At 36.1% G+C, this 25001-nt stretch overlaps 2 protein-coding genes across 2 annotated transcripts; both read right to left on the minus strand.

Annotated features, from left to right (window-relative positions):
• Positions 1-496: 496 nt before the first annotated feature.
• On the minus strand, positions 497-7082 carry Snx17 (sorting nexin 17). Its single transcript, XM_073967908.1, has 2 exons — positions 1385-7082; positions 497-1252 (listed from the first exon to the last, which is right to left on the minus strand). Exon 1 carries the CDS (start codon positions 6786-6788, stop codon positions 5145-5147), a length of 1644 nt encoding a protein of 547 aa, XP_073824009.1. The 5' UTR covers positions 6789-7082; the 3' UTR covers positions 497-1252; positions 1385-5144.
• A 1586-nt stretch (positions 7083-8668) lies between these two features.
• On the minus strand, positions 8669-11226 carry Dus4 (Dihydrouridine synthase 4). Its single transcript, XM_073965792.1, has 4 exons — positions 10967-11226; positions 10734-10908; positions 9130-9632; positions 8669-9066 (listed from the first exon to the last, which is right to left on the minus strand). Exons 1-4 carry the CDS (start codon positions 11105-11107, stop codon positions 8695-8697), a joined length of 1191 nt encoding a protein of 396 aa, XP_073821893.1. The 5' UTR covers positions 11108-11226; the 3' UTR covers positions 8669-8694.
• Positions 11227-25001: the final 13775 nt, after the last annotated feature.

Raw genomic sequence — 25001 nt, forward strand, 5'->3', positions numbered from 1 at the left:
AAGACTTCTTAAACAATATAAATATGTATGTAGTATGTGTGTATATATATAAAAAACCTGTAAATAAAATCGTATTTTCATGGATCAACGTAGTTTTTTTTTCTTTCTTTTTGTAACAAATAGATTATTAAATTTAGATTTTTTTATTTTGTTTAGTGTACAAACATACAAGATTTTGTATCAAAACCTTTTGGCAATCAAATTTTATATTTTTCTTATTATTAAATAGCAATTTTTTGTTTTGTTTGGGACAAAAAAGATGTTTCGTTGTTTTGAACAAAATAGAATAGAAAATGGAGAAAGTGTGAGAAAATAAAATAGAATATAAAGACAGGCTTATGTTAAAGGTTTATATCAGCGCGTATTAAACTTTTACGTGTAAACCTATAGACTTTGTTTTAGTATCAATGTTTTTTTTTTTTTTGTAATACAGTGACTATTGTGTTTGTGTTAACTTCTTTTATTTTCTGTATTACAATAATATTTTAAATCGCTGTTTTCTTTTATTTTTTGTTTGTTAGTCATAGATCATTACTTATGTATGTTACTGTGTATCAGATTAAATTGTATTGTTTGTTGTTATTGATATTTTTACTACAATTAAATTATTTTTCTTTGTATGTGAGATGTACAAGTTTGTTATTATTTGTTATAGATATCTTTCGGTCTTTATGAAGAAGTAGTCTTATATGGGTTTAAATGCAAAATTAAAAAATGTACAGTCGAACTTCTCTATAACGAACTTCCCTATAACAAATTTATATATAACGAATAAAAATTTAAAACACAACTTTTTCTCACACATGTTCATCAATTTTAACCTCTCTATAGCGAACTTCCCTATAGCGAATACCTCTTTATAACGAAGTTTTTTTTTATTTAATGCACTTGTGGAAATTCTCACACAAAATAATCTCTTTATAACGAAGTTTTGAAAAATTGTGCTTAATTATTTATTATTTTATTAACTTGTAGTAAATACAATGTTAATAAGACATAGCATTGGCTACAATGGCCAGCAGCTAAGAAAAATTTTAGTTTACACAATAAATGTGAAACAAAACACATTCATCAAAGGCCTTTTTTGTGGAAGCTCGACTTAAAACGGTGAAGCGAAACTCCTTTATCAACATTCTTGGAACAAAAATTGATTCAAATTAAGTTAAATTTCCAATGACTACTATGCATAGTTTCATTTCATTGCTTAAAAATAAATGGTTTGCCATTTTGCCCCGGTTATAACGATTTTTCTCTATAATATCCCGTTTATATATAATCGGATTTAACAAACCGACTGGGTTTTAAATGTCAATTTCATTGCTTATATTTCAAACAAATCCTCTTATAGAAGGTTAACCCTGCAAAAAGCTCTAATATAAACAGCATATAACGTTGTAATTCGTCGGTCCCCAACTGTTAAGTTATAGAGAAGTTCGACTGTATATAAAAAGGAAATATTCGGGTATGTTCTGAGACACACTTCACCTCTCACTTCATGCCTCAAGCATTTTGTTCGCCCCATTTACTTCTATTTTTTGCGAATTTCTTGGGGCTAAGATTCACTAGGGTATTTAAAAAGAATAGTACACCCTTGTCCGTCCATAAAATATTCGAAAAATAAACGTAAATTGTGTGAACAAAATGCTTGAGGCATGAAATGAGAGGTGAAGTGTGTCTCAAAACATACCCGATTGATGATTTTGGGTAGGGGATTCTGCCGAAATACACACTTGTTTCTATATTTCGATTTTTTCAACGACCAAATATGTACATTTTATGGTCTGTTTCACTAAGACGATATGAAACCAAATTCCTTCGAGTTTGTGAAACAACCATTAATCCTAGAAGCTGCCAAAATGATAGGTAAAAGTCTTCAATTTTGTAAAATTTAATAGTTTGTGGTTATTACAATATTTTGTATTCAAAATACTATGATTCTTAACATTCGATGTTTTTCGTAGAGATCGAATAAAATCTGTCACGTTTCAATGGACTAGGGACAATGGGAATGACAAATCAATATCAAAATTTAATCTGAAATATAGTTTAAAGAAGCAGACTCTTATTCTTGGTTTATCGAACATCTATAATCTGCCAATCTACTTTTTTTAGATATTTACTTTATGAAATTTTTAAATAGCATTGAGCATTCTGAGTGGGATATGTATGAAAAATATGTTTTAAGAAGAATTAAGGTTTATGCTAAGTTAAGGTCCAGTGTCGGATCATTTTGAAAATTTTACCACAGACAGCTCCAAAGATCCCAACCTAAACGATACGTACGCAGCACTTAACACCAGCCGTTTTTGTTCCAATCCCTGAAAATGCATCATTTTTGCAATTAAATTGCAATGGACTCCAAATGAATTGAAGGAGTCGGAAGAATATCAACGTAGTGGCGGTGCAGGAAACCAAGCTCAACAACAAATGCAGCTTATAGCGTTGTGATGGTTACAACGTACTGAGGAAGTATCGCACCAGAAGTGGAAGTGTGGGGAATTAGCTTTACTAAAGCACCAGTCATTTCAATACAGTAGTAGAATTCTCTAACCCATTTTTTGAATTACCGACAAAAATTGGTAAAATTAAAACGCAAAATTATGAATGAAAGTATCATAAGACTACAGGTGTGTACTGGCGAGGTAGAGTTGCTTAAATTATACATCCCGCCATTAAATACCTCTACTTCAGTTTATAGGCCCAAAATTTGCCCGCGTTTGGAAGGTCATAACCGACTGGTGTTGGGAGAATATAACGCTCATATTGAGTTGTGGCATTCGGTCCTCTGCAATGACCAGATCGATATGGTGCTGGCTGAGCAGATTGATTGCTCTAATTTTTGCACGGTCAATGAGGACGCCCCTACCGGAATTAGCGGAAAGTGTCGCAGTTTTCCAGACATAACCCTCGGGTCACCTGGTCTGACAAATGACGTCACCTTGCAACCCGTCATTTTCATCAATCATGGGAAATCAATTGGCATGGTTTCAGAGAGTTCAACAATCGCCGCTTTAGATATCTGACAAACTCTTCTAATGTTCGGGTAGAAGGGAAATGTGCAGGGTGGTCCCGCTACTGAAGCAAAGATGCCAAGAAATGTGAATCGTTGTTATTGTAGCAGCATGGCCGTGAATCGCACAAACCAATTTTGCTTATATTGTCCATCATGGGTTCCGTAAGAGCTGCACACCATCTCCACAAATATTTGTCGAGAACTTAACCAGAGTAAGCCTTGCGATAGGACAGTGTTGGTGACGCTCTACTTATCAAAAACCATTGATACTGCCAAACACTCTACACTGTTTAAAGATATCGAGCAGACAAACCTCCGGCCAAGTTTGAAACGTTGGATAATCACTTACATGTGTGGACGCCAGCCGTACGTGGAATTCAGGAACAAGAGATCAAAGCCCCTTAGAGTGAATCAGGGATTTCCCTAAGGTGGGATGATATCTTCAGAGCGGTTTAACCTCTACCTCTCCTGTATTCCGCCCACCTCTAGACGACATTGAGATCGTAACGTATGCGGATGATTTTACGATCTTGGCCTCAGCTTCCTTTCCAGATATCATTTGTGAAAGGCTGAATCCCGAGGAATTTTCAAATATCCGCCACTAAACCTACGGCTACTCCGTTCACGACATGGGGTTCACAGGTCACGACACAAACGACCTTAAAATTCTAGGGGTCACATGCGACCACATCTTCACGTCGTCCGCGCATGTCACAGGTATCTACGACAAGCTGAAATGCAGGAAAAAGGTCCTCAAAGCTGGCAACACTTGGGGTGCAGATAAAGAAACCTTGTTGACCACATATAACGCGATAGACCGTTCTTTAGTAAGCTATGCGGCCCCAGTATGGTCCCCGAATTTAAGTGGAACGAGATGGAAAAATATTCAAACCTGTAAGAATGCCGCCCTGAGAAGTGGAACAGGCTTCATGTCTTCAGTGAACCATCTACATGAGGAGGCAAAGGTTATTCCGGTACAGCAACACAATGGCATGCTTTCGTTGCAACACTTGCTCGGGTTTATCCGTGATAGCCTAATCAACAAATGGTGGGTATGACCCCCCACCCAGGCATGTCAGGAGGGACCCTCATGATGTAGAAAGAGAGGTCCAACATTACAAGAGAGAACCTCTAGATCAGCAATCCTAACAAGCCGGTTTGAATATCATTCACACAGATGCAGTCGCAGATGCCAAAAACTATTATCGTGTGAATGCGGTTTTTGGAGAACATACTTCATATCGCAGCTGAAAAGCGCCAAGGAATAATAACACCGTCCGCACGATACACTGCACCTTTTCAACTGCCCTGCCAAATCTACTCAATTAACTCCAGTAGCTTTGTGGTTACATCCCATCGAATTAGTCACATTCAGAGAACTGGAGCGAGTTCCTGAGCCAAATTATGCAGAAAAATGAACTGACAAACACATCATTTGCTGCTACAATAACAACAATGGATAAATCTGGATATAATTTTGATATTACAGTATACACGTCCTCAAGATAGCACCTAAAGGTGAGTGTTGAATTTTTTAGCGTAGTGCGATTTTTAGCGTGATTCGTCTGATAATTTAGGCCAAAGCAATCGATGGTACATTGTATCTTGCTCTTGATATCTTAATTTCTAAGTTGACATATCTCACCCAGGAAGTAAATAAGGACATATTAGACTTTACCGGAAATAACTTTTGATTACACTACCGGAAGAATTTTTTTGATGGAGGCAATTATCTGTGAACGGCATCATCGAAATGTCTGTTTACCCCGCCTTGTAAATCCATCTTTTCATATCATTAGGAAGAGTCATGTAAAAAACCAACCTCTTTGACACTACCATGGTTTTTGGACCAAGGTGCTTTGATGGTTAGGAATTGGATATAATTTTATTCACTTTGCTGAATGTTAAGGTGGACTAGGAAACTTGCATCTGAATTGTCATTGTTGTAATTGACTATCAAGGGCTGTCAGTGGTAAAATATCCGAGAGTAGGCCTTACTTTAGATATGACACAAAACCAATAACTGAATGTAGAGCATAGCTAATACATAAACAAACAAAACCAAAATATTTACATATTAAATACAAGTACCACTTTTTTGAATAACAAACAAAACAATGGAACCCCCTCTTTATAAATCATCATCACCTATACCCTCAAATGCCTCATTTTGCACTGAATCTTCACGTCCCAATATTGAATTGCGAAAGAAGACCGCACCGTAGGAATGTTGCTTAGATATTCTAGGATTTTGTTTGTTTAAAATTCGTTGAGCTAAAAATTTAATTGGCGCCTCTGTTGACGTTGAAGATGAATTTAAATTATCACAACGAGATGGGGATGATGAATCATCATCTCCCGGCATTATTTGATCATTATACGATTGCACATAATTATTTGTGGTATTACCTTGTTGCGGTGGTGTAAGGGAAGACGAACATGACGATGAGGATGTTGGTGTTGGATAGGTAAACGATGACGTAGATGATGATGATGAGCAAGTGGTGTGCATTGAGCTGCTGCCTGTTGGAGTGGGGGTCTGCTGTTGCTGTTCTTTAGTATTATCCTTATAATTGAGCAATTCATTGACCATTTCCTGTAAACAAACCGACATTAACATTGCCTGTGGACTACTTATGGTGATCCATCGCAGATTTTGTTTTGACATTAAATATTCAAAGGATAGCTGTAGGTTTGATGTTTTTTCCTTGTTATCCGTTTGTTGGCTATTGTGTAAGGCTGTAACACGCCACACCCGCATACGGGTAACACGAAATTTGGTTTCCAATATCTTGTCACCTTGCATCGTTCGCATACTTAATTCTTTGTTACCTATTGCTATTAACGCCGTTGTTTCGGGTTCGGGATAGTCAACAACTGAGGCCTGGAACTGCAAGCAACCATATAACGGCAGTTGGCGGGCCATATCAATGTATTCCTTGTGCATACCATATTCTTGCAGAGATTTCAGTTTCTTTAATACCTCAGGTGAGGCAATAATCCATTCTCGTTCCACTTCCGAAACCGTCTGCATAAAGAGTAGATTACAGGCAATAGGATTTTTCATTAGCACCAGATCATAGGCGGGATTCCAATAACTTTTACGTATTTGAATTTGGCACGGTTGGTTGTAGAGTCGTGATACAAATGGCGACTCGAAATCCATTAACTTTCTCAACAACACCAATGAGTCTTTGCTCTCCCTACGCACCAGAAACAAACAGAGGTATGGCAGCATATCTGCAGGCAATTGTACACAGGTCAAAGCCTTTCGCAATAATGCGGTTGCATTGTCCGATACATAACTGTCTACCTTTAACTGATAACCATTTGGTAGTATAACTTCAAGGCATGTACATCGCATATATTCTTCTACACGGTTTGAAGATGAATCACCATCCTCGGTACCATAACCAAAGTACTCCTCAAAGATACCATCTGCCAAAGCAGTTTCCAGTTGGGCATTTAAAAAGAATTGTTGAAAAATCGGTAGCTTGGAGACACGCGCATCTTGTCCCAGCAATTGCAAATAATGTTCCAACGCCTGACGTCGACTCTCAACTTGCGAATTTGTTAATGGCAAAAATTTCTTGGGTGGAAATTCGGGCATAATATGGCCAAGTAGTTGTCTTCGCAACTGTTCATTTAGGGCATGTAGCTGTTTGTAGCGTAGGCAGGCATGAAAAGTACCATTTATGAAAATATTATAACTTGTGTAGGTAGTACCAGTTGTTTCGGAATACAATTCCTGTGTATCAGGAATGGAGAAATGCATTTCTATCACAGTGTGCGGATTTTAATTTCAAGTGTGTACGAAAGATTGAGTTTTTACTATATCGCACATATTTTTCTTTGTTGTTCTTTTCGTTCTGTTGATATATTTAATTTTCCTTTATTGTTTAGAGATCCAAAAGAGACGATTGAGAAACCACAAATTATATAGTTTGGGAAATATAATTTCTTGCAAAATGTACGTGGGCACTCGTTAACTTTATTAAATTAGTCATTTATTTCTTTATTTTATTTATTCTAGAGTTGCTTAGTTCACGAACGACGGACTTGGTTCAATTGAAAGGTTCATTGAAGACTTCCTATGAACTAGGTCAGTCGTCAGTTCACTCTAGTTCACTGAACTAAAAATAGAGTTTTACAAAATTTGAGTCCAAGTTAAGTTAATGTCACACGCTGCAACTTGCTCTAAAATCTTTCCCATTTTATAGGTTCTCATAGGCGAAAGGACTCCCTTTTTACGATTATTTTTCGGGAGTTTCTTGTATAACATAACATTGTTCCACAACATCCCATACGGGACAAGGGAGACTTCTCTCATATCAATGAGTGCACACCGATTCATATTTAGCTCAATGATATGGGACCTACTGTTTATCGCCGAGTCCGAACGGCGTGTCTTAAGCCCCGGTCCACACTAGAGTGAATTTCATTAAAAAATTTCATGAAATTAGGTGTTCTTAGGTTGAATTCCCCACAACAGCAATTTCATGATTTTACTTTTCTATGGAACTCGATCTATAGACGCATAATTTCATGTCAAAATTTCAATGAAATTACTCTAGTGTGGCCCAGGACTAAGTCACCACTTGTGGAGAAGTTTTTCAAGGCTGAAAAACTCAGGAAATGTCGCCAACATTACAGAGGGGTATTTTGCCAACGTTGAAAATTTTGATGTTGCCTGGCCGGCAAATTAATGGGCCGATTCCGTACAGCGAGGCGAGTCATGTCGCGTCGTCTATCGTCTCTGCGACAAATTTAAAAAATGCACTACGTACAGCGATAGAAAATAATCGTCGATAACAAGTTATAGTTATTTTTTTTTATTTTATTTTTATTCGTTAGTAAAAATGAACGGCGACAGCTAATTTGTTGTCGCCGGAAAATGAACATTACGGCGACAAAATTTGACGTCGTCGTGCGACTTTTGCCATACGTAATGGAAAAATTGCAACTGGCAACGCGACACGACTCGCCTCGCTGTACGGAATCGGCCCATAAGTTTATGTCACACGCTGTAACTTGCTCTAAAATCTTTCCCATTTTATAGGTTCTCTTATGGGTACTTTACACGATATGTTTTTTACATATGAGTTGTCACTTTGCATATACATTTTGTATGGCAGAAGTGACAACTCATATGTAAAAAACATACCGTGTAAAGTACCCCTTAGGATGAGTTACCCACTACAACAGCAATATAATAAAATTACTCTAGAATGTCCCAGTTCTCACTAGTGTGATTACAATGAAATAATTTAATGAAATTAGCTGCCCAAAACAGCAATTATATTATTCTAGTATGTCCCGGTCCACACTAGAGTGATTTCATATCAATGAAATCGAGCGAAAAACGCATAATTTCGAAATCCTTGAAATATATGATGTGCATTTACATCGGTTTTTTTTTCCAGATATAATTTCAGAGTGATATTCGTTGTTGTTGTAACATCATATGGCATACATATTTGTAAGTTCAATTTTCTAGGAACACGTGTGGACTCATCAATCCTTGCCCTATAGTCCCGGTCCACACTAAAGCGATTTCAATGAAATAATTTCATGAAATTGGGCGTTCTTAGATCGTTTTCCATACTATCCATGAAAATGAACCGCTAACATTAAAAATAGAGTTTTACAAAAATCTTGTTTTACCCCTAAAAAGTATTTATTTACATCTCAGCAAAAAAGCTACTACCCAAATCGCAGTCGTCATCAGCATTTAATTCCTCGGAGAATTCATTGAAAAATTTTCCATTTGTATTAGAATTCCATGATGATGACGATGTGGTGGTATCTTCAGCATTATTTATATCTAAAATCTCCGGTTGAACGTGATCATATGTACAATTTACATACGGCGGATAAGATTCTTCTATAAATTGTGTGTTCGGTTTAAGATTATAATTATCTTCGAAAAAGTTGAATATTTCCTCTTTAGTTGTAAGCGAATTAAACTCCAAACGTTGTTTGCGTTTTAAATGGGGTCCCCACATAAATGTTAAATGATGATGAAATGTTAAAAACTGTAAATTATCTCCAGCCTGAATGTGTGAAAAAAGTACATATTTTAATAAATGCGTATAAATTTGTTCATTACAACTTACCTGAACTGCAATATCCAACCAGTCCTGTATGCATTCCATTGGTGTAATTGCAGAATTGTAGTATTTTGGATTAAATAGAGAAGGATTTGATAGCAAGGCACGTGCAACCATAATACCATCAGCACCAGTTTGATTGTGTAGTGTACAAGCCTCATCCCACGACTTAACACTTCCATTGGCAATTAAGGGTATATTCAGGGCATCTTTAACATCTCTAATTGCTTCGACATTTAAGGGTTCCGATGTTTTTTGCCACATTGTTCTTCCGTGTAAGCTTAGGAATGTGGCTCCACACATTTCCAATTGTCGAGCAAATTCCACAGTTGTTTTGCTTGATGCATGTTGAAGTAGGCGTATCTTTACAGAGACACTAAGCTTTTCACTTAAAGTTCTTCTTGCTGTGCTAATCATATCTTTTACCAGCTCGGGATTTTTCAGAAGCCCACAACCATATCCTTTTGATATGGCCCATGACTGTGGACAACCGCAATTTAAGTCAACGCCTTAAACATAATTTTTAAATTTTGTTTTTCAAAATAGTCAGGCTTAATCCCATAGTCGTTATTTTAATATTTTATTAAAACAACTTTAATTTATTAGTGGGAAAAAATTGGCGGTGTTTACCAAGGGGTAAGGCAGGGAATACTATAGTTTCAGATCTCGCCACAGATCTTCATCAGCTCCCTTATTTCTTGTTTTTCAACAAGAAACTTTTTATACCCAAGTGTCAATTGCTAACTCAAATAGATACGTGCGCAAAGAAACACTCTGATCGAGAATTTCTTTGGCACTACCTAAACCCTAGCAACTTCACTTGCAAACAAAACCAAATTTTTCCCACTGCTATGCGTTCGTCGATTCTCGACGAAAAAAACACATAACTAATTTGTTGGTATTGCATACTACAGCAATAAACAACATTTTGACGGTGCCCGGTCTCACAATTAGGAGGGTTGGCGTTTTTTGTTTGGGATGACGACTTCTATTTTGTTTTTCAAAATAGTCAGGCTTAATCCCATAGTCGTTGTTTTAATATTTTATTAAAACAACTTTAATTTATTAGTGGGAAAAAATTGGCGGTGTTTACCAAGGGGTAAGGCAGGGAATACTATAGTTTCAGACGTTGTTTATTGCTGTAGTATGCAATACCAACAAATTAGTTATGTGTTTTTTCGTCGAGAATCGACGAACGCATAGCAGTGGGAAAAATTTGGTTTTGTTTGCATGTGAAGTTGCTAGAGTTTAGGTAGTGCCAAAGAAATTCTCTATCAGAGTGTTTCTTTGCGCACGTATCTATTTGAGCTAGCAATTGACACTTGGGTATAAAAAGTTTCTTGTTGAAAAACAAGAAATAAGGGAACTGATGAAGATCTGTGGCGAGATCTGAAACTATAGTATTCCCTGCCTTACCCCTTGGTAAACACCGCCAATTTTTTCCCACTAATAAATTAAAGTGTTTTTAATAAAATATTAAAACAACGACTATGGGATTAAGCCTGGCTATTTTGAAAAACAAAATAGAAGTCGTCATCCCAAACAAAAAACGCCAACCCTCATAATTTTTAAATTAATAAATCAAGAAACCGAATGCATTTGTTCCTTACCATCAACATAAGGATATACTAACTGAGCAGCATTTACAAATTCCTTGGCATCTTTGGCGGCGAACTGGGCAATTACGGGTATATCATCTCCGGCTGTTGTAAATTCATTTTGTCTAGCCTTCTCACTTCTTGTGAACGAATCTGCTATAATCATAGGTGTAAATCTTAACTGCACCTAAAATTATACGGCAAATTATTTATTATCTCGTTTTTATAATTAGTCGGTTACTTACACCATGCTTTCTTAGTAATCGCCGAAATTCCAATTTGCTATATCTGACCATGGGAGCTGAAACGCACAAGAAACCTTCTGTGGATTTGCCTTCATTAAACAATTCCAAAATATCACAGCGTTCCCGAAACGAAGATTCCATTTTTTATTTTTCTTTAAAATTGAACCAATACTCTGTATATTATTTATTTCACACAGAAACAGAAATTGTATTGTTTACGTTTCCCAAAAACAAAATTTTGTGTTGACAGCTTTATCTATAAAGCAGCTGATTTATCTATTAGGGCCATACCTATAGCTCTGCGTGTTGCGTGTGCGTTCAAAACATGGTGGAATAAGAAGGTCATGGTACAAACACACAGGTAGCCGCATCGGCAATTGTTGGCAACATAAGATGTCAAAATTTGACATAAATTCAATGCAATTGACACATTATGTTACCATCAGCTGGCATGATAATGCTACCTGTATTATTGTACCATGAAATAGGTGTTACCATGGCAGAACTACCAGGTAGTGGTATCACACCAGCTGATCGAATATGAAAAGTCAAATCCCTTTATAAAAAAATATTTTTGTTGTAATTTCCCCAACAACATAAAGAAAGTTTTGACATAACATATTCAAATGTTACGATGCCACTACCTGGGTAATTGTGCCATGGGTGTTACATCAAAGCTTTGTTCCTTTACTTTTTTAATGGTAAAAGTGGTAAAGAGAAAAGTGTCAAAATTTCTCAAAATTGCTCTCTCATGAACATTTTTACCAGAAAAGTAAAGGAACGGAAAATGGTAGATCTGCTGGTAGCAATGTCAAAAAGAAACATAAAAACCAATTTTCGTCTCTTATTTCACAGATTTTAATTTAGTTTTGTCAACGTTCGACTTTTTCTTCTCTTTTTCGTCCATTTTTTTCCTCATTGTGAAATAATCGTCAAACAAAAGTCGAAAAATCAGTTCTGTCATTTTTTACCTGCAGAAATTTGTCTGGTAGCCTGTGGTAGAAGAGAAAGGCATATGTGCAATCTCTCCCCTCTCACTCCCTTAAAAATTGCTGCCAGTTTTACCACTTTTTGGGGTTAATGCCAAGTTTACACTTGCGCTCCAAAATCCACTGGATTTTACGAAATCCTGAAATACACCCCGGTGTTTACACTTATTTGTTGTTGATTTCAAACATATCACAATTATCAAGGTAGATGCATATGCGCAGCTGATCGAACATGCATTTTCAAAACAGGTTGTTGTATATTTAATTAGTCATCAAAAATATACGACAATATAGAACTTTACAACTTTATTTCGAAAATTACCGTAAAATTATCTATATATCGTATTAATTGTGTATAGTACTAACAAATAAAAAAATAAAAAATGATTTTATCGTTGAGACATCATAATAATAAATTTTGATAGATAAAATTTGTGCTCAGAACCTGCAAAATATTATTACTTGAAGTAGTTTGCCCGTTCAGTGCTAAAAATGATTTCCCGTACTCCGAAATCTAGCAAGACTTGCACTTCTCTTTATTTTCTGCCATACAATTTTGGACTATTAGAAACTAGCAGCATGTTCCTTGGCATCTAACTACGATAGCTGATACGTTGATTTTGACATTTCTGCTGGAGTTTTTGCAATTTACGTCATTTTTCCGTTCCCGTCTTTTTTAAGAAATTTGTATGGGGAAGCAATTTATGAAAATTCGCTCTTTTTTCTAACATAACCACTAAAAAGTACGGGAACACAATGAAAAACTGCATTTTAACAAAGTAATTTCATATTTTTTCACATTGCTTACAAATTTTGATAATAAAATTTTTTGTTGCACCAACTGACCATCTAACTTGTTTATTCTGATACGTGAAAAGTGTTGCAACTTTTGGTACTTTTTCAGGCAAAAGCAGGGTTGTATATCATGTGTACTGTGATTTCGATGTTGATTTCGCAGAAATCACGAAATGAGATGATTTCATTTTTGTATGCGAAATCATGATAATTTTTGCTTGATTCCGCGCGAAATCACGAAACGGCTTCGAAATCACGAAAAGACGCCGAATGTAAACCAAACATAAGGAACGCTTTGCAGCAGGGGTGCCAAGTTGGTGGTTTTCCCGCTACTTGTGGTGATTTTTGACGTAAAAAAACACTGTTTAAGCAAGAATGTCATCTGTTTTAAGATAAAAATCGCTACAGACCTATGGTGCGTATGTGGCTGTAGCGATTTTTAGCTCGGAACAGTTGGCATCCCTGCTTTGCAGGTTAAAAATGGTAACAAATGGTAAAAATGGTAACCTCAGGTAAGTAAAGAACCATGGCACAATAATACAGGTACCCGCGTCAGCCCAGCTGATGTACTGTTAGCTGTCAAAAAAGTTGTTGTAATTGAAACACACAAAATTAAAAAAACGAAAATTTAAAAGAAAAATGGTTGAGTGTGTTGTATTTCGCTAGAATTCATTTTTCAATACAAAACTCCTTAGGCCATGTTAGCTCGATTAATCCAATTAATTAATTAAAAACTTCATAAATAATGGCCTTCGTCCTAAAAAGACAATAATAAATAAAGAAAAACTGTGAATTTTTGACGGATTTTTTGTTATAATGTGTTTATTAATAACTGCCTAACAACATTTTATTGAAAAAATTTGTTAATCGCTTTATTTTTGGAAAACATTTTTGACATTTCACAGTACTGAACTCGTTTTTGTTGTAGTTGTTTGCTGATGCATCTACCTATTAATTGTGCCATGTAAGTCGATGGTCAAACTAGCAAGGTTTCTTGAAACCAATTTCGTTAAAATTTCTTTTCAAGTTTCGTTAGTGTCCACACACGTTAACGTGAAATTTAAGATTTTTTCGTGTCCTCTTTATTTTACCATTCGCGTTTGTTGTGTTTCTCATACCAATAAAAACAAAACAAACACAAATAAACTAAAAACAGCACAAAATAATTAACATTTATAATTAAATTAATATTAATACATAGTTAAATTTTCACTATTTCATTAATTTAATGTTTTTATTAAATCTTTTTTTTGCTTGCTTTGGTCTTAACGTTTGCTTGAGAAAATAACAATGAAAGAAAATGGAAGAAAAATCTTGCAACGAACAACAAGAAGAGGCAACACAACAAACACAGAAAACCATGTACATGGGTTTCACTACTTCATACCCCTCGCCTATAAACTTGACGTCGCCATGTTGAAATCGTGCTAGTCTGACCATCGACTAAAGAACACAGCTCAAATCATACTCTTATGTTACACGCTAAAACTTTCATACGAAACTTTCCCATTATTTTGGCGTTCATGGATCGAGTTCCATACAAAAGTAATTTTATGAAATTACTGTAATGGGGAACTCGACCTAAGAACGCCATAATAATGGGAAAGTTTCGTATGAAAGTTTCAGCGTGTAACATAAGAGATACCAAACGTCAAATTTGGTCACAATAATGCATTGGTGTGAATTGCTTGTTTACATTTTGTATGAGATTTTATTCACAACAATGCATTTTGACAACTAGTAAAAAACAACGTTCTTAGGTCGAGTTCCCCAATATAGTAATTTCATAAAATTTCTTTAGTATCTTAAAGTCCCGGTCCACACTAGCGTGAATTTCATTATAAAATTTCATGAAATTAGGCGTTCTTAAACCGAATTCCCCACTAAAGCAATTTTATGATTTTACTCTACTATTGAAGTCGATATAGAGACGCATAATTTCATGCAATTTTTTCAATGAAATCACTCTAGTGTGGACCGGTACTAAAGCTACACGCTAAAACTTTCATACGAAAGTTTCACATTATTTTGGCGTCTATAGATCGAGTTCCATACTAAAGTGATTTTATGAAATTACTGTATTGGGAAACTCGACCTATGAACGTCAAAATAATGGGAAAGTTTCGTATGCAAGTTTCAGCGTGTGGCTTTAGAGTATGGAACTCGATCTATGAACGCCAAAATAATGGGAAAGATTCGTATGAAAGTTTCAGCGTGTGGATTTAGAGTTTACTGCTTCATTTCTGACCATGGTGGAATAATAAGTTGTCAAAATGCGTTATTGTGAATAAAATCACATACAAAATGTAAACAAGCAATTCACAGTAGTGCATTATTGAGAGAAAATTTGTCGTTTGACATGATTTGATGTAACACCTTCTTATTCCACCATTGCTCTGTTCCAGAACCTGCAAGAAGCTAGTCCCGGTCCACACTAGCGTGAATTTCATTAAAAAATTTCATGAAATTAGGTGTTCTTAAATCGAATTCCCCACTACAGCAATTTTATGATTTTACTCTACTACGGACGTCGATCTAGAGACGCATAATTTCATATCAATATTTCAGTGAAATTACTGTAGTGTGGCCCGGGACCTACTATTTCTTACTACGATAACAATTTTTCCTTTATGTTATCGGAAAAAATAGTAAAAATTAGTAGATTCTTGCAGTACTGGAACAGACCACATGTTTCTCACATAACAGAAATAAAGTGGGGTACACACGATCAGTTTTGACTGTCAGTTTTGCTCAAATAATCGATTGCTTGCCAGTGTGGCCGTTCATTTTTGTCAGTCATCAGGCAACCACAAAATATTTACCTGCGTGAAGTTAGCGACGTCGCCAACTTTCGATAACACAGAGTTATCGAAATTCACAGGGTGACACAGAACGTCAAAAATTCACATTTAGTACTATTTTTGCAACCCTGCTGACGAAAAAAGTTAGCGACGAATATTATAATTAATTAATTTTATAAAATTATGAATGAAAAACTCTAAAAACAATCCATCTTATTATAAATAATAAAATTTAAGTAATTTTCAAGAGTTAAATGTACGTCAATGTTACCAAACCATATCAAATAACGCATTGTTTTGAACCTAAAATTGACCGGTGGTCAGGACAGAGAATCACCTCTGGTATCTTTCCTATACTAACCTCGTCCAAACTGAATGCATGGAATGAAAGATAGAGTCCCAGAGAACATTTCCTCATACTAGGAATATTCAATTTCAGTTTTTTGTAGAACAAAGTTGTCCATTTTCCGTTTTCCAACTGGTGGTCAGGACATAGAATCGCCTCTGGAATCTCCCCTATACAAACCTCGTCCAAACTGAATGCATGGAATGAAAGATAGAGTTCCATAGAACATTTCCTCATACTAGGAATATTCAATTTCAGTTTTTTGCAGAACAAAGTTGTCCATTTTCCGTTTTCCAACTGGTGGTCAGGACATAGAATCGCCTCTGGAATCTCCCCTATACAAACCTCGTCCAAACTGAATGCATGGAATGAAAGATAGAGTCCCATAGAACATTTCCTCATACTAGGAATATTCAATTTCAGTTTTTTGCAGAACAAAGTTGTCCATTTTCCGTTTTCCAACTGGTGGTCAGGACATAGAATCGCCTCTGGAATCTCCCCTATACAAACCTCGTCCAAACTGAATGCATGGAATGAAAGAAAGAGTCCCAGAGAACATTTCCTCATACTAGGAATATTCAATTTCAGTTTTTTGTAGAACAAAGTTGTCGATTTTCCGTTTTCCAACTGGTGGTCAGGACAGAGAATCGCCTCTGGAATCTTCAATATACAAACCTCGTCCAAACTGAATGCATAGAATGAAAGATAGAGTCCCAGAGAACATTTCCTCATACTAGGATTATTCAATTTCTGTTTTTTGTAGAACAAAGTTGTCGATTTTCCGTTTTCCAACTGGTGGTCAGGACAGAGAATCGCCTCTGGAATCTTCAATATACAAACCTCGTCCAAACTGAATGCATGGAATGAAAGAAAGAGTCCCAGAGAACATTTCCTCATACTAGGAATATTCAATTTCAGTTTTTTGTAGAACAAAGTTGTCGATTTTCCGTTTTCCAACTGGTGGTCAGGACAGAGAATCGCCTCTGGAATCTTCAATATACAAACCTCGTCCAAACTGAATGCATGGAATGAAAGAAAGAGTCCCAGAGAACATTTCCTCATACTAGGAATATTCAATTTCAGTTTTTTGTAGAACAAAGTTGTCCATTTTCCGTTTTCCAACTGGTGGTCAGGACAGAGAATCGCCTCTGGAATCTTCAATATACAAACCTCGTCCAAACTGAATGCATGGAATGAAAGAAAGAGTCCCAGAGAACATTTCCTCATACTAGGAATATTCAATTTCAGTTTTTTGTAGAACAAAGTTGTCGATTTTCCGTTTTCCAACTGGTGGTCAGGACAGAGAATCGCCTCTGGAATCTTCAATATACAAACCTCGTCCAAACTGAATGCATGGAATGAAAGAAAGAGTCCCAGAGAACATTTCCTCATACTAGGAATGTTCAATTTCAGTTTTTTGTAGAACAAAGTTGTCGATTTTCCGTTTTCCAACTGGTGGTCAGGACAGAGAATCGCCTCTGGAATCTTCAATATACAAACCTCGTCCAAACTGAATGCATGGAATGAAAGAAAGAGTCCCAGAGAACATTTCCTCATACTAGGAATATTCAATTTCAGTTTTTTGTAGAACAAAGTTGTCGATTTTCCGTTTTCCAACTGGTGGTCAGGACAGAGAATCGCCTCTGGAATCTTCAATATACAAACCTCGTCCAAACTGAATGCATGGAATGAAAGAAAGAGTCCCAGAGAACATTTCCTCATACTAGGAATATTCAATTTCAGTTTTTTGTAGAACAAAGTTGTCGATTTTCCGTTTTCCAACTGGTGGTCAGGACAGAGAATCGCCTCTGGAATCTTCAATATACAAACCTCGTCCAAACTGAATGCATAGAATGAAAGATAGAGTCCCAGAGAACATTTCCTCATACTAGGAATATTCAATTTCAGTTTTTTGTAGAACAAAGTTGTCCATTTTCCGTTTTCCAACTGGTGGTCAGGACAGAGAATCGCCTCTGGAATCTTCAATATACAAACCTCGTCCAAACTGAATGCATGGAATGAAAGAAAGAGTCCCAGAGAACATTTCCTCATACTAGGAATATTCAATTTCAGTTTTTTGTAGAACAAAGTTGTCGATTTTCCGTTTTCCAACTGGTGGTCAGGACAGAGAATCGCCTCTGGAATCTTCAATATACAAACCTCGTCCAAACTGAATGCATGGAATGAAAGAAAGAGTCCCAGAGAACATTTCCTCATACTAGGAATGTTTTATTTCTAGAACAATGTTTCCAATTATCTGGTTTCCAAGTGATGGTCAACATTTGCGCCAAAGTCTTCTTGTTTACCATTTACTGCGCGTTGTTAACATTTTCTTACTTATAATAGGTGTGTTCGTTTACTCAACAATTTGTACCAGTTCAGTAATTTCTTGCAATCTTCTAAGGTCTTTTGCATTGTACTATAGTAAACGAACAACACCCAGTAATAATTTGTACAAATTTTATGTTTACGACAAATTAATGCATATCTTCTATACACAGTTTTATGCTATGTTCACATATACGAAATCCACTCGATTTCAAATGTCATATCCATAGGATAAACGTCAAATGAAATCGAGATGTGATTTACTCAACAATTTGTACAAGTTCAGTAATTTCTTGCAATCTTCAAATGTCTTTTGCATTGTACTATAGTAAACGAACAACATCCAGTAATAATTTGTACAAATTTTATGTTTACGAACACAAATAATGCCTCATTTAGACTATACTGGATTTAGCAAATTTAGTGGATTTAAGTTGTCATTTTCATATAGCATATGCCAAATAAAACCAGATAATTGCTAAAGGGTGATATATTTAAATCTTATGACTGACGACAAATTAATCCATTTTATAAAAATAATGGCATTCATCTATATCTGTAAAAGAGAAGAATGTTTGTACGTTTGTTTGTAATTTATGGACTCGAAAATCACTATACAAATAATGACATACATACATATTTTTATAAAATGGAAATAATAACGCGTTTTCATTTATACAGATTTAATAAACCTACTGTGCTATGTGCTATGTTTACATTTACGAAATCCATTCGATTTCATCTGTCAATTCCTTTTCGTATACGTCAAATGAAAACTCAGCCGAAACCGATTGGATTTCATTTGACGTTGAGCAATGGAATTGATAGTTGAAATCGAGTGGTTGTAAATGTAAACATAGCACATGAACACATTATTTCATGAATTATTTTCAATGAAAACACTCTAGAGTGGACTGGAACTTATAGCTGGTTTACATTACGAAATCGAGTCGATTTCAAACTGTCATTTCCTTTGCGTCAAATGAAAATTCAAATGAAATCAATTCGATTACATTTGAAGTTTGGACAAAGGAATTGACAGTTGGAAATAGATTCAATTTCGTAATGTAAAGCAGCTATTATATCGAGATCGACCTAAAACTCCGTACACACTAGAGCTTTTTTGCCGGGTTAACCTTCTTTATGAGAATTTAGTTGACGTATACCTAATGGAATTGACATTTGAAACCCAAACCCACTGCGTTAACCCTGTTATATGTAAACGGGCTATAAAAGCACATACTTTTATGAAAATTTTTCATAGAAATTGTGGACCGGGAATTACCCAGGACGCGGATTCATGTCTTTTAGTACATTTACAGTTACGAAATAAATTCGATTTCAGTTGTCAGTTATAGCTGGTTTACATTCATCAAATAATAATAGGATCTACTCATGAAATTTGAAACCATAAATTACTTCTTCTCATCTAATAAGAATGACCTACGACAGTTCTGAATGCTTTATATTACTTAAATTCTGATTCAAATTTGTTCTATTTTAGAGGATAACAACACTGCTGTTATTGAAAATGTAATGCCGTTCATCATTTTTCTTAGGAAAAACCATGGCACAAATACCAGGTTTTGGTATCACACCAGCTGTTCGAATATGAAGTGTCAAGTCCCTTTACAAAAAATTATTTTTGCTGTAATTTCCCCAACAGCATAAAGAATGTTTTGACATTTTCTGATGCCACTACCTTGGTAATTGTGCCATGGGAAAAACATTATACAATTTATATATGCTCTGTTCCAGAACCTGCAAGAAGCTACTACTTTTTACTACGATAACATTTTTTCCTTTATGTTATCGGAAAAAATACTAAAAATTAGTAGATTCTTGCAGTATTGGAACAGACCAATATTTGTAAAACTGTCGTTAAGCCTGATTTAGACTACGTCGATTTTAGCAAATCCAGTGGATTTAAATTGCCATTTTCATACAACGAATGTCAAATAAAACCAGATAATTGCAAAATCCAGCGTAGTCTAAATGGACTAAATGGAGTCATTTTTATTACACGTTTAAAAATTTCGAATTTTTAGACCCTATTACATAATGGTTCTTGCCAGTAACAGCTGGTTTACATTTGTGAAATACACTCGATTATAATTATCAATTCCATTGCTGTGAGACGAGTTTTCATTTGACATATACGCAAAGTCCCGGTCCACACTAGAGTGAATTTCAATAAAAAATTTCAAGAAATTAGGCGTTCTTAGGTCTAATTCCCCACTACAGCAATTTTATTATTTTACTCTACTATGGAACTAGAAACGCATAATTTCATGTGAAATTACTCTAGTGTCGCCCGGAACAAAGTAATATGCGGTTGAAATCAACTCGATTTCGTAAATGTAAAACAGCTATAAGGGGATCTGAATTCGGTTAACCTGGTACATATTAGGATCATTCGACTGCTTTTGTTTGAACTAGATTCCACATTTCAAGTTTATTTCCACAGGTTCGAACATTTATTTGTCTCATCTTTTTTCATAAAATAAAATTTAAAGATGTAGTTGGTGAGTGATATATATGATGTGTTGTCAGAACGCTTCAAAAATTCGTTAAGCAGAAACAGAAATTGAAAAAACTGAAATTGAATATTCCTAGTATGAGGAAATGTTCTCTGGGACTCTTTCTTTCATTCCATGCATTCAGTTTGGACGAGGTTTGTATATTGAAGATTCCAGAGGCGATTCTCTGTCCTGACCACCAGTTGGAAAACGGAAAATCGACAACTTTGTTCTACAAAAAACTGAAATTGAATATTCCTAGTATGAGGAAATGTTCTCTGGGACTCTTTCTTTCATTCCATGCATTCAGTTTGGACGAGGTTTGTATATTGAAGATTCCAGAGGCGATTCTCTGTCCTGACCACCAGTTGGAAAACGGAAAATCGACAACTTTGTTCTACAAAAAACTGAAATTGAATATTCCTAGTATGAGGAAATGTTCTCTGGGACTCTTTCTTTCATTCCATGCATTCAGTTTGGACGAGGTTTGTATATTGAAGATTCCAGAGGCGATTCTCTGTCCTGACCACCAGTTGGAAAACGGAAAATTGACAACTTTGTTCTACAAAAAACTGAAATTGAATATTCCTAGTATGAGGAAATGTTCTCTGGGACTCTTTCTTTCATTCCATGCATTCAGTTTGGACGAGGTTTGTATAGGGGAGATTCCAGAGGCGATTCTATGTCCTGACCACCAGTTGGAAAACGGAAAATGGACAACTTTGTTCTACAAAAAACTGAAATTGAATATTCCTAGTATGAGGAAATGTTCTCTGGGACTCTTTCTTTCATTCCATGCATTCAGTTTGGACGAGGTTTGTATAGGGGAGATTCCAGAGGCGATTCTATGTCCTGACCACCAGTTGGAAAACGGAAAATCGACAACTTTGTTCTACAAAAAACTGAAATTGAATATTCCTAGTATGAGGAAATGTTCTATGGGACTCTATCTTTCATTCCATGCATTCAGTTTGGACGAGGTTTGTATAGGGGAGATTCCAGAGGCGATTCTATGTCCTGACCACCAGTTGGAAAACGGAAAATGGACAACTTTGTTCTACAAAAAACTGAAATTGAATATTCCTAGTATGAGGAAATGTTCTCTGGGACTCTTTCTTTCATTCCATGCATTCAGTTTGGACGAGGTTTGTATATTGAAGATTCCAGAGGCGATTCTCTGTCCTGACCACCAGTTGGAAAACGGAAAATCGACAACTTTGTTCTACAAAAAACTGAAATTGAATATTCCTAGTATGAGGAAATGTTCTCTGGGACTCTTTCTTTCATTCCATGCATTCAGTTTGGACGAGGTTTGTATATTGAAGATTCCAGAGGCGATTCTCTGTCCTGACCACCAGTTGGAAAACGGAAAATCGACAACTTTGTTCTACAAAAAACTGAAATTGAACATTCCCAGTATGAGGAAATGTTCTCTGGGACTCTTTCTTTCATTCCATGCATTCAGTTTGGACGAGGTTTGTATATTGAAGATTCCAGAGGCGATTCTCTGTCCTGACCACCAGTTGGAAAACGGAAAATCGACAACTTTGTTCTACAAAAAACTGAAATTGAATATTCCTAGTATGAGGAAATGTTCTCTGGGACTCTTTCTTTCATTCCATGCATTCAGTTTGGACGAGGTTTGTATATTGAAGATTCCAGAGGCGATTCTCTGTCCTGACCACCAGTTGGAAAACGGAAAATGGACAACTTTGTTCTACAAAAAACTGAAATTGAATATTCCTAGTATGAGGAAATGTTCTCTGGGACTCTATCTTTCATTCTATGCATTCAGTTTGGACGAGGTTTGTATATTGAAGATTCCAGAGGCGATTCTCTGTCCTGACCACCAGTTGGAAAACGGAAAATCGACAACTTTGTTCTACAAAAAACTGAAATTGAATATTCCTAGTATGAGGAAATGTTCTCTGGGACTCTTTCTTTCATTCCATGCATTCAGTTTGGACGAGGTTTGTATAGGGGAGATTCCAGGGGCGATTCTATGTCCTGACCACCAGTTGGAAAACGGAAAATGGACAACTTTGTTCTACAAAAAACTGAAATTGAATATTCCTAGTATGAGGAAATGTTCTCTGGGACTCTTTCTTTCATTCCATGCATTCAGTTTGGACGAGGTTTGTATATTGAAGATTCCAGAGGCGATTCTCTGTCCTGACCACCAGTTGGAAAACGGAAAATTGACAACTTTGTTCTACAAAAAACTGAAATTGAATATTCCTAGTATGAGGAAATGTTCTCTGGGACTCTATCTTTCATTCCATGTATTCAGTTTGGACGAGGTTTGTATATTGAAGATTCCAGAGGCGATTCTCTGTCCTGACCACCAGTTGGAAAACGGAAAATGGACAACTTTGTTCTACAAAAAACTGAAATTAAATATTCCTAGTATGAGGAAATGTTCTCTGGGACTCTATCTTTCATTCTATGCATTCAGTTTGGACGAGGTTTGTATATTGAAGATTCCAGAGGCGATTCTCTGTCCTGACCACCAGTTGGAAAACGGAAAATCGACAACTTTGTTCTACAAAAAACTGAAATTGAATATTCCTAGTATGAGGAAATGTTCTCTGGGACTCTTTCTTTCATTCCATGCATTCAGTTTGGACGAGGTTTGTATATTGAAGATTCCAGAGGCGATTCTCTGTCCTGACCACCAGTTGGAAAACGGAAAATGGACAACTTTGTTCTACAAAAAACTGAAATTGAATATTCCTAGTATGAGGAAATGTTCTCTGGGACTCTTTCTTTCATTCCATGCATTCAGTTTGGACGAGGTTTTTATATTGAAGATTCCAGAGGCGATTCTCTGTCCTGACCACCAGTTGGAAAACGGAAAATTGACAACTTTGTTCTACAAAAAACTGAAATTGAATATTCCTAGTATGAGGAAATGTTCTCTGGGACTCTTTCTTTCATTCCATGCATTCAGTTTGGACGAGGTTTGTATAGGGGAGATTCCAGAGGCGATTCTATGTCCTGACCACCAGTTGGAAAACGGAAAATGGACAACTTTGTTCTGCAAAAAACTGAAATTGAATATTCCTAGTATGAGGAAATGTTCTATGGGACTCTATCTTTCATTCCATGCATTCAGTTTGGACGAGGTTTGTATAGGGGAGATTCCAGAGGCGATTCTATGTCCTGACCACCAGTTGGAAAACGGAAAATGGACAACTTTGTTCTACAAAAAACTGAAATTGAATATTCCTAGTATGAGGAAATGTTCTCTGGGACTCTTTCTTTCATTCCATGCATTCAGTTTGGACGAGGTTTGTATATTGAAGATTCCAGAGGCGATTCTCTGTCCTGACCACCAGTTGGAAAACGGAAAATCGACAACTTTGTTCTACAAAAAACTGAAATTGAATATTCCTAGTATGAGGAAATGTTCTCTGGGACTCTTTCTTTCATTCCATGCATTCAGTTTGGACGAGGTTTGTATATTGAAGATTCCAGAGGCGATTCTCTGTCCTGACCACCAGTTGGAAAACGGAAAATCGACAACTTTGTTCTACAAAATACTGAAATTGAACATTCCCAGTATGAGGAAATGTTCTCTGGGACTCTTTCTTTCATTCCATGCATTCAGTTTGGACGAGGTTTGTATATTGATGATTCCAGAGGCGATTCTCTGTCCTGACCACCAGTTGGAAAACGGAAAATCGACAACTTTGTTCTACAAAAAACTGAAATTGAATATTCCTAGTATGAGGAAATGTTCTCTGGGACTCTTTCTTTCATTCCATGCATTCAGTTTGGACGAGGTTTGTATATTGAAGATTCCAGAGGCGATTCTCTGTCCTGACCACCAGTTGGAAAACGGAAAATGGACAACTTTGTTCTACAAAAAACTGAAATTGAATATTCCTAGTATGAGGAAATGTTCTCTGGGACTCTTTCTTTCATTCCATGCATTCAGTTTGGACGAGGTTTGTATATTGAAGATTCCAGAGGCGATTCTCTGTCCTGACCACCAGTTGGAAAACGGAAAATCGACAACTTTGTTCTACAAAAAACTGAAATTGAATATTCCTAGTATGAGGAAATGTTCTCTGGGACTCTTTCTTTCATTCCATGCATTCAGTTTGGACGAGGTTTGTATATTGAAGATTCCAGAGGCGATTCTCTGTCCTGACCACCAGTTGGAAAACGGAAAATCGACAACTTTGTTCTACAAAAAACTGAAATTGAATATTCCTAGTATGAGGAAATGTTCTCTGGGACTCTTTCTTTCAT

This window comes from Musca autumnalis, unplaced genomic scaffold (genome assembly GCF_047663935.1).
Source record: "Musca autumnalis isolate F117 unplaced genomic scaffold, ASM4766393v1 scaffold_2, whole genome shotgun sequence".
NCBI lineage: Eukaryota > Metazoa > Arthropoda > Insecta > Diptera > Muscidae > Musca > Musca autumnalis.

What these genes read in the sequence shown, in the direction of transcription:
- Snx17 (XM_073967908.1), bottom strand. Translation starts at nt 6,788, where the DNA reads ATGCATTTCTCCATTCCTGATACACAGGAATTGTATTCCGAAACAACT.
- Dus4 (XM_073965792.1), bottom strand. Translation starts at nt 11,107, where the DNA reads ATGGAATCTTCGTTTCGGGAACGCTGTGATATTTTGGAATTGTTTAAT. An exon ending in GATTACTAAGAAAGCATGGT is followed by an intron (nt 10,909 to 10,966) that starts GTAAGTAACCGA and finishes GTATAATTTTAG; the next exon opens with GTGCAGTTAAGATTTACACC. An exon ending in AGTATATCCTTATGTTGATG is followed by an intron (nt 9,633 to 10,733) that starts GTAAGGAACAAA and finishes ATTATGTTTAAG; the next exon opens with GCGTTGACTTAAATTGCGGT.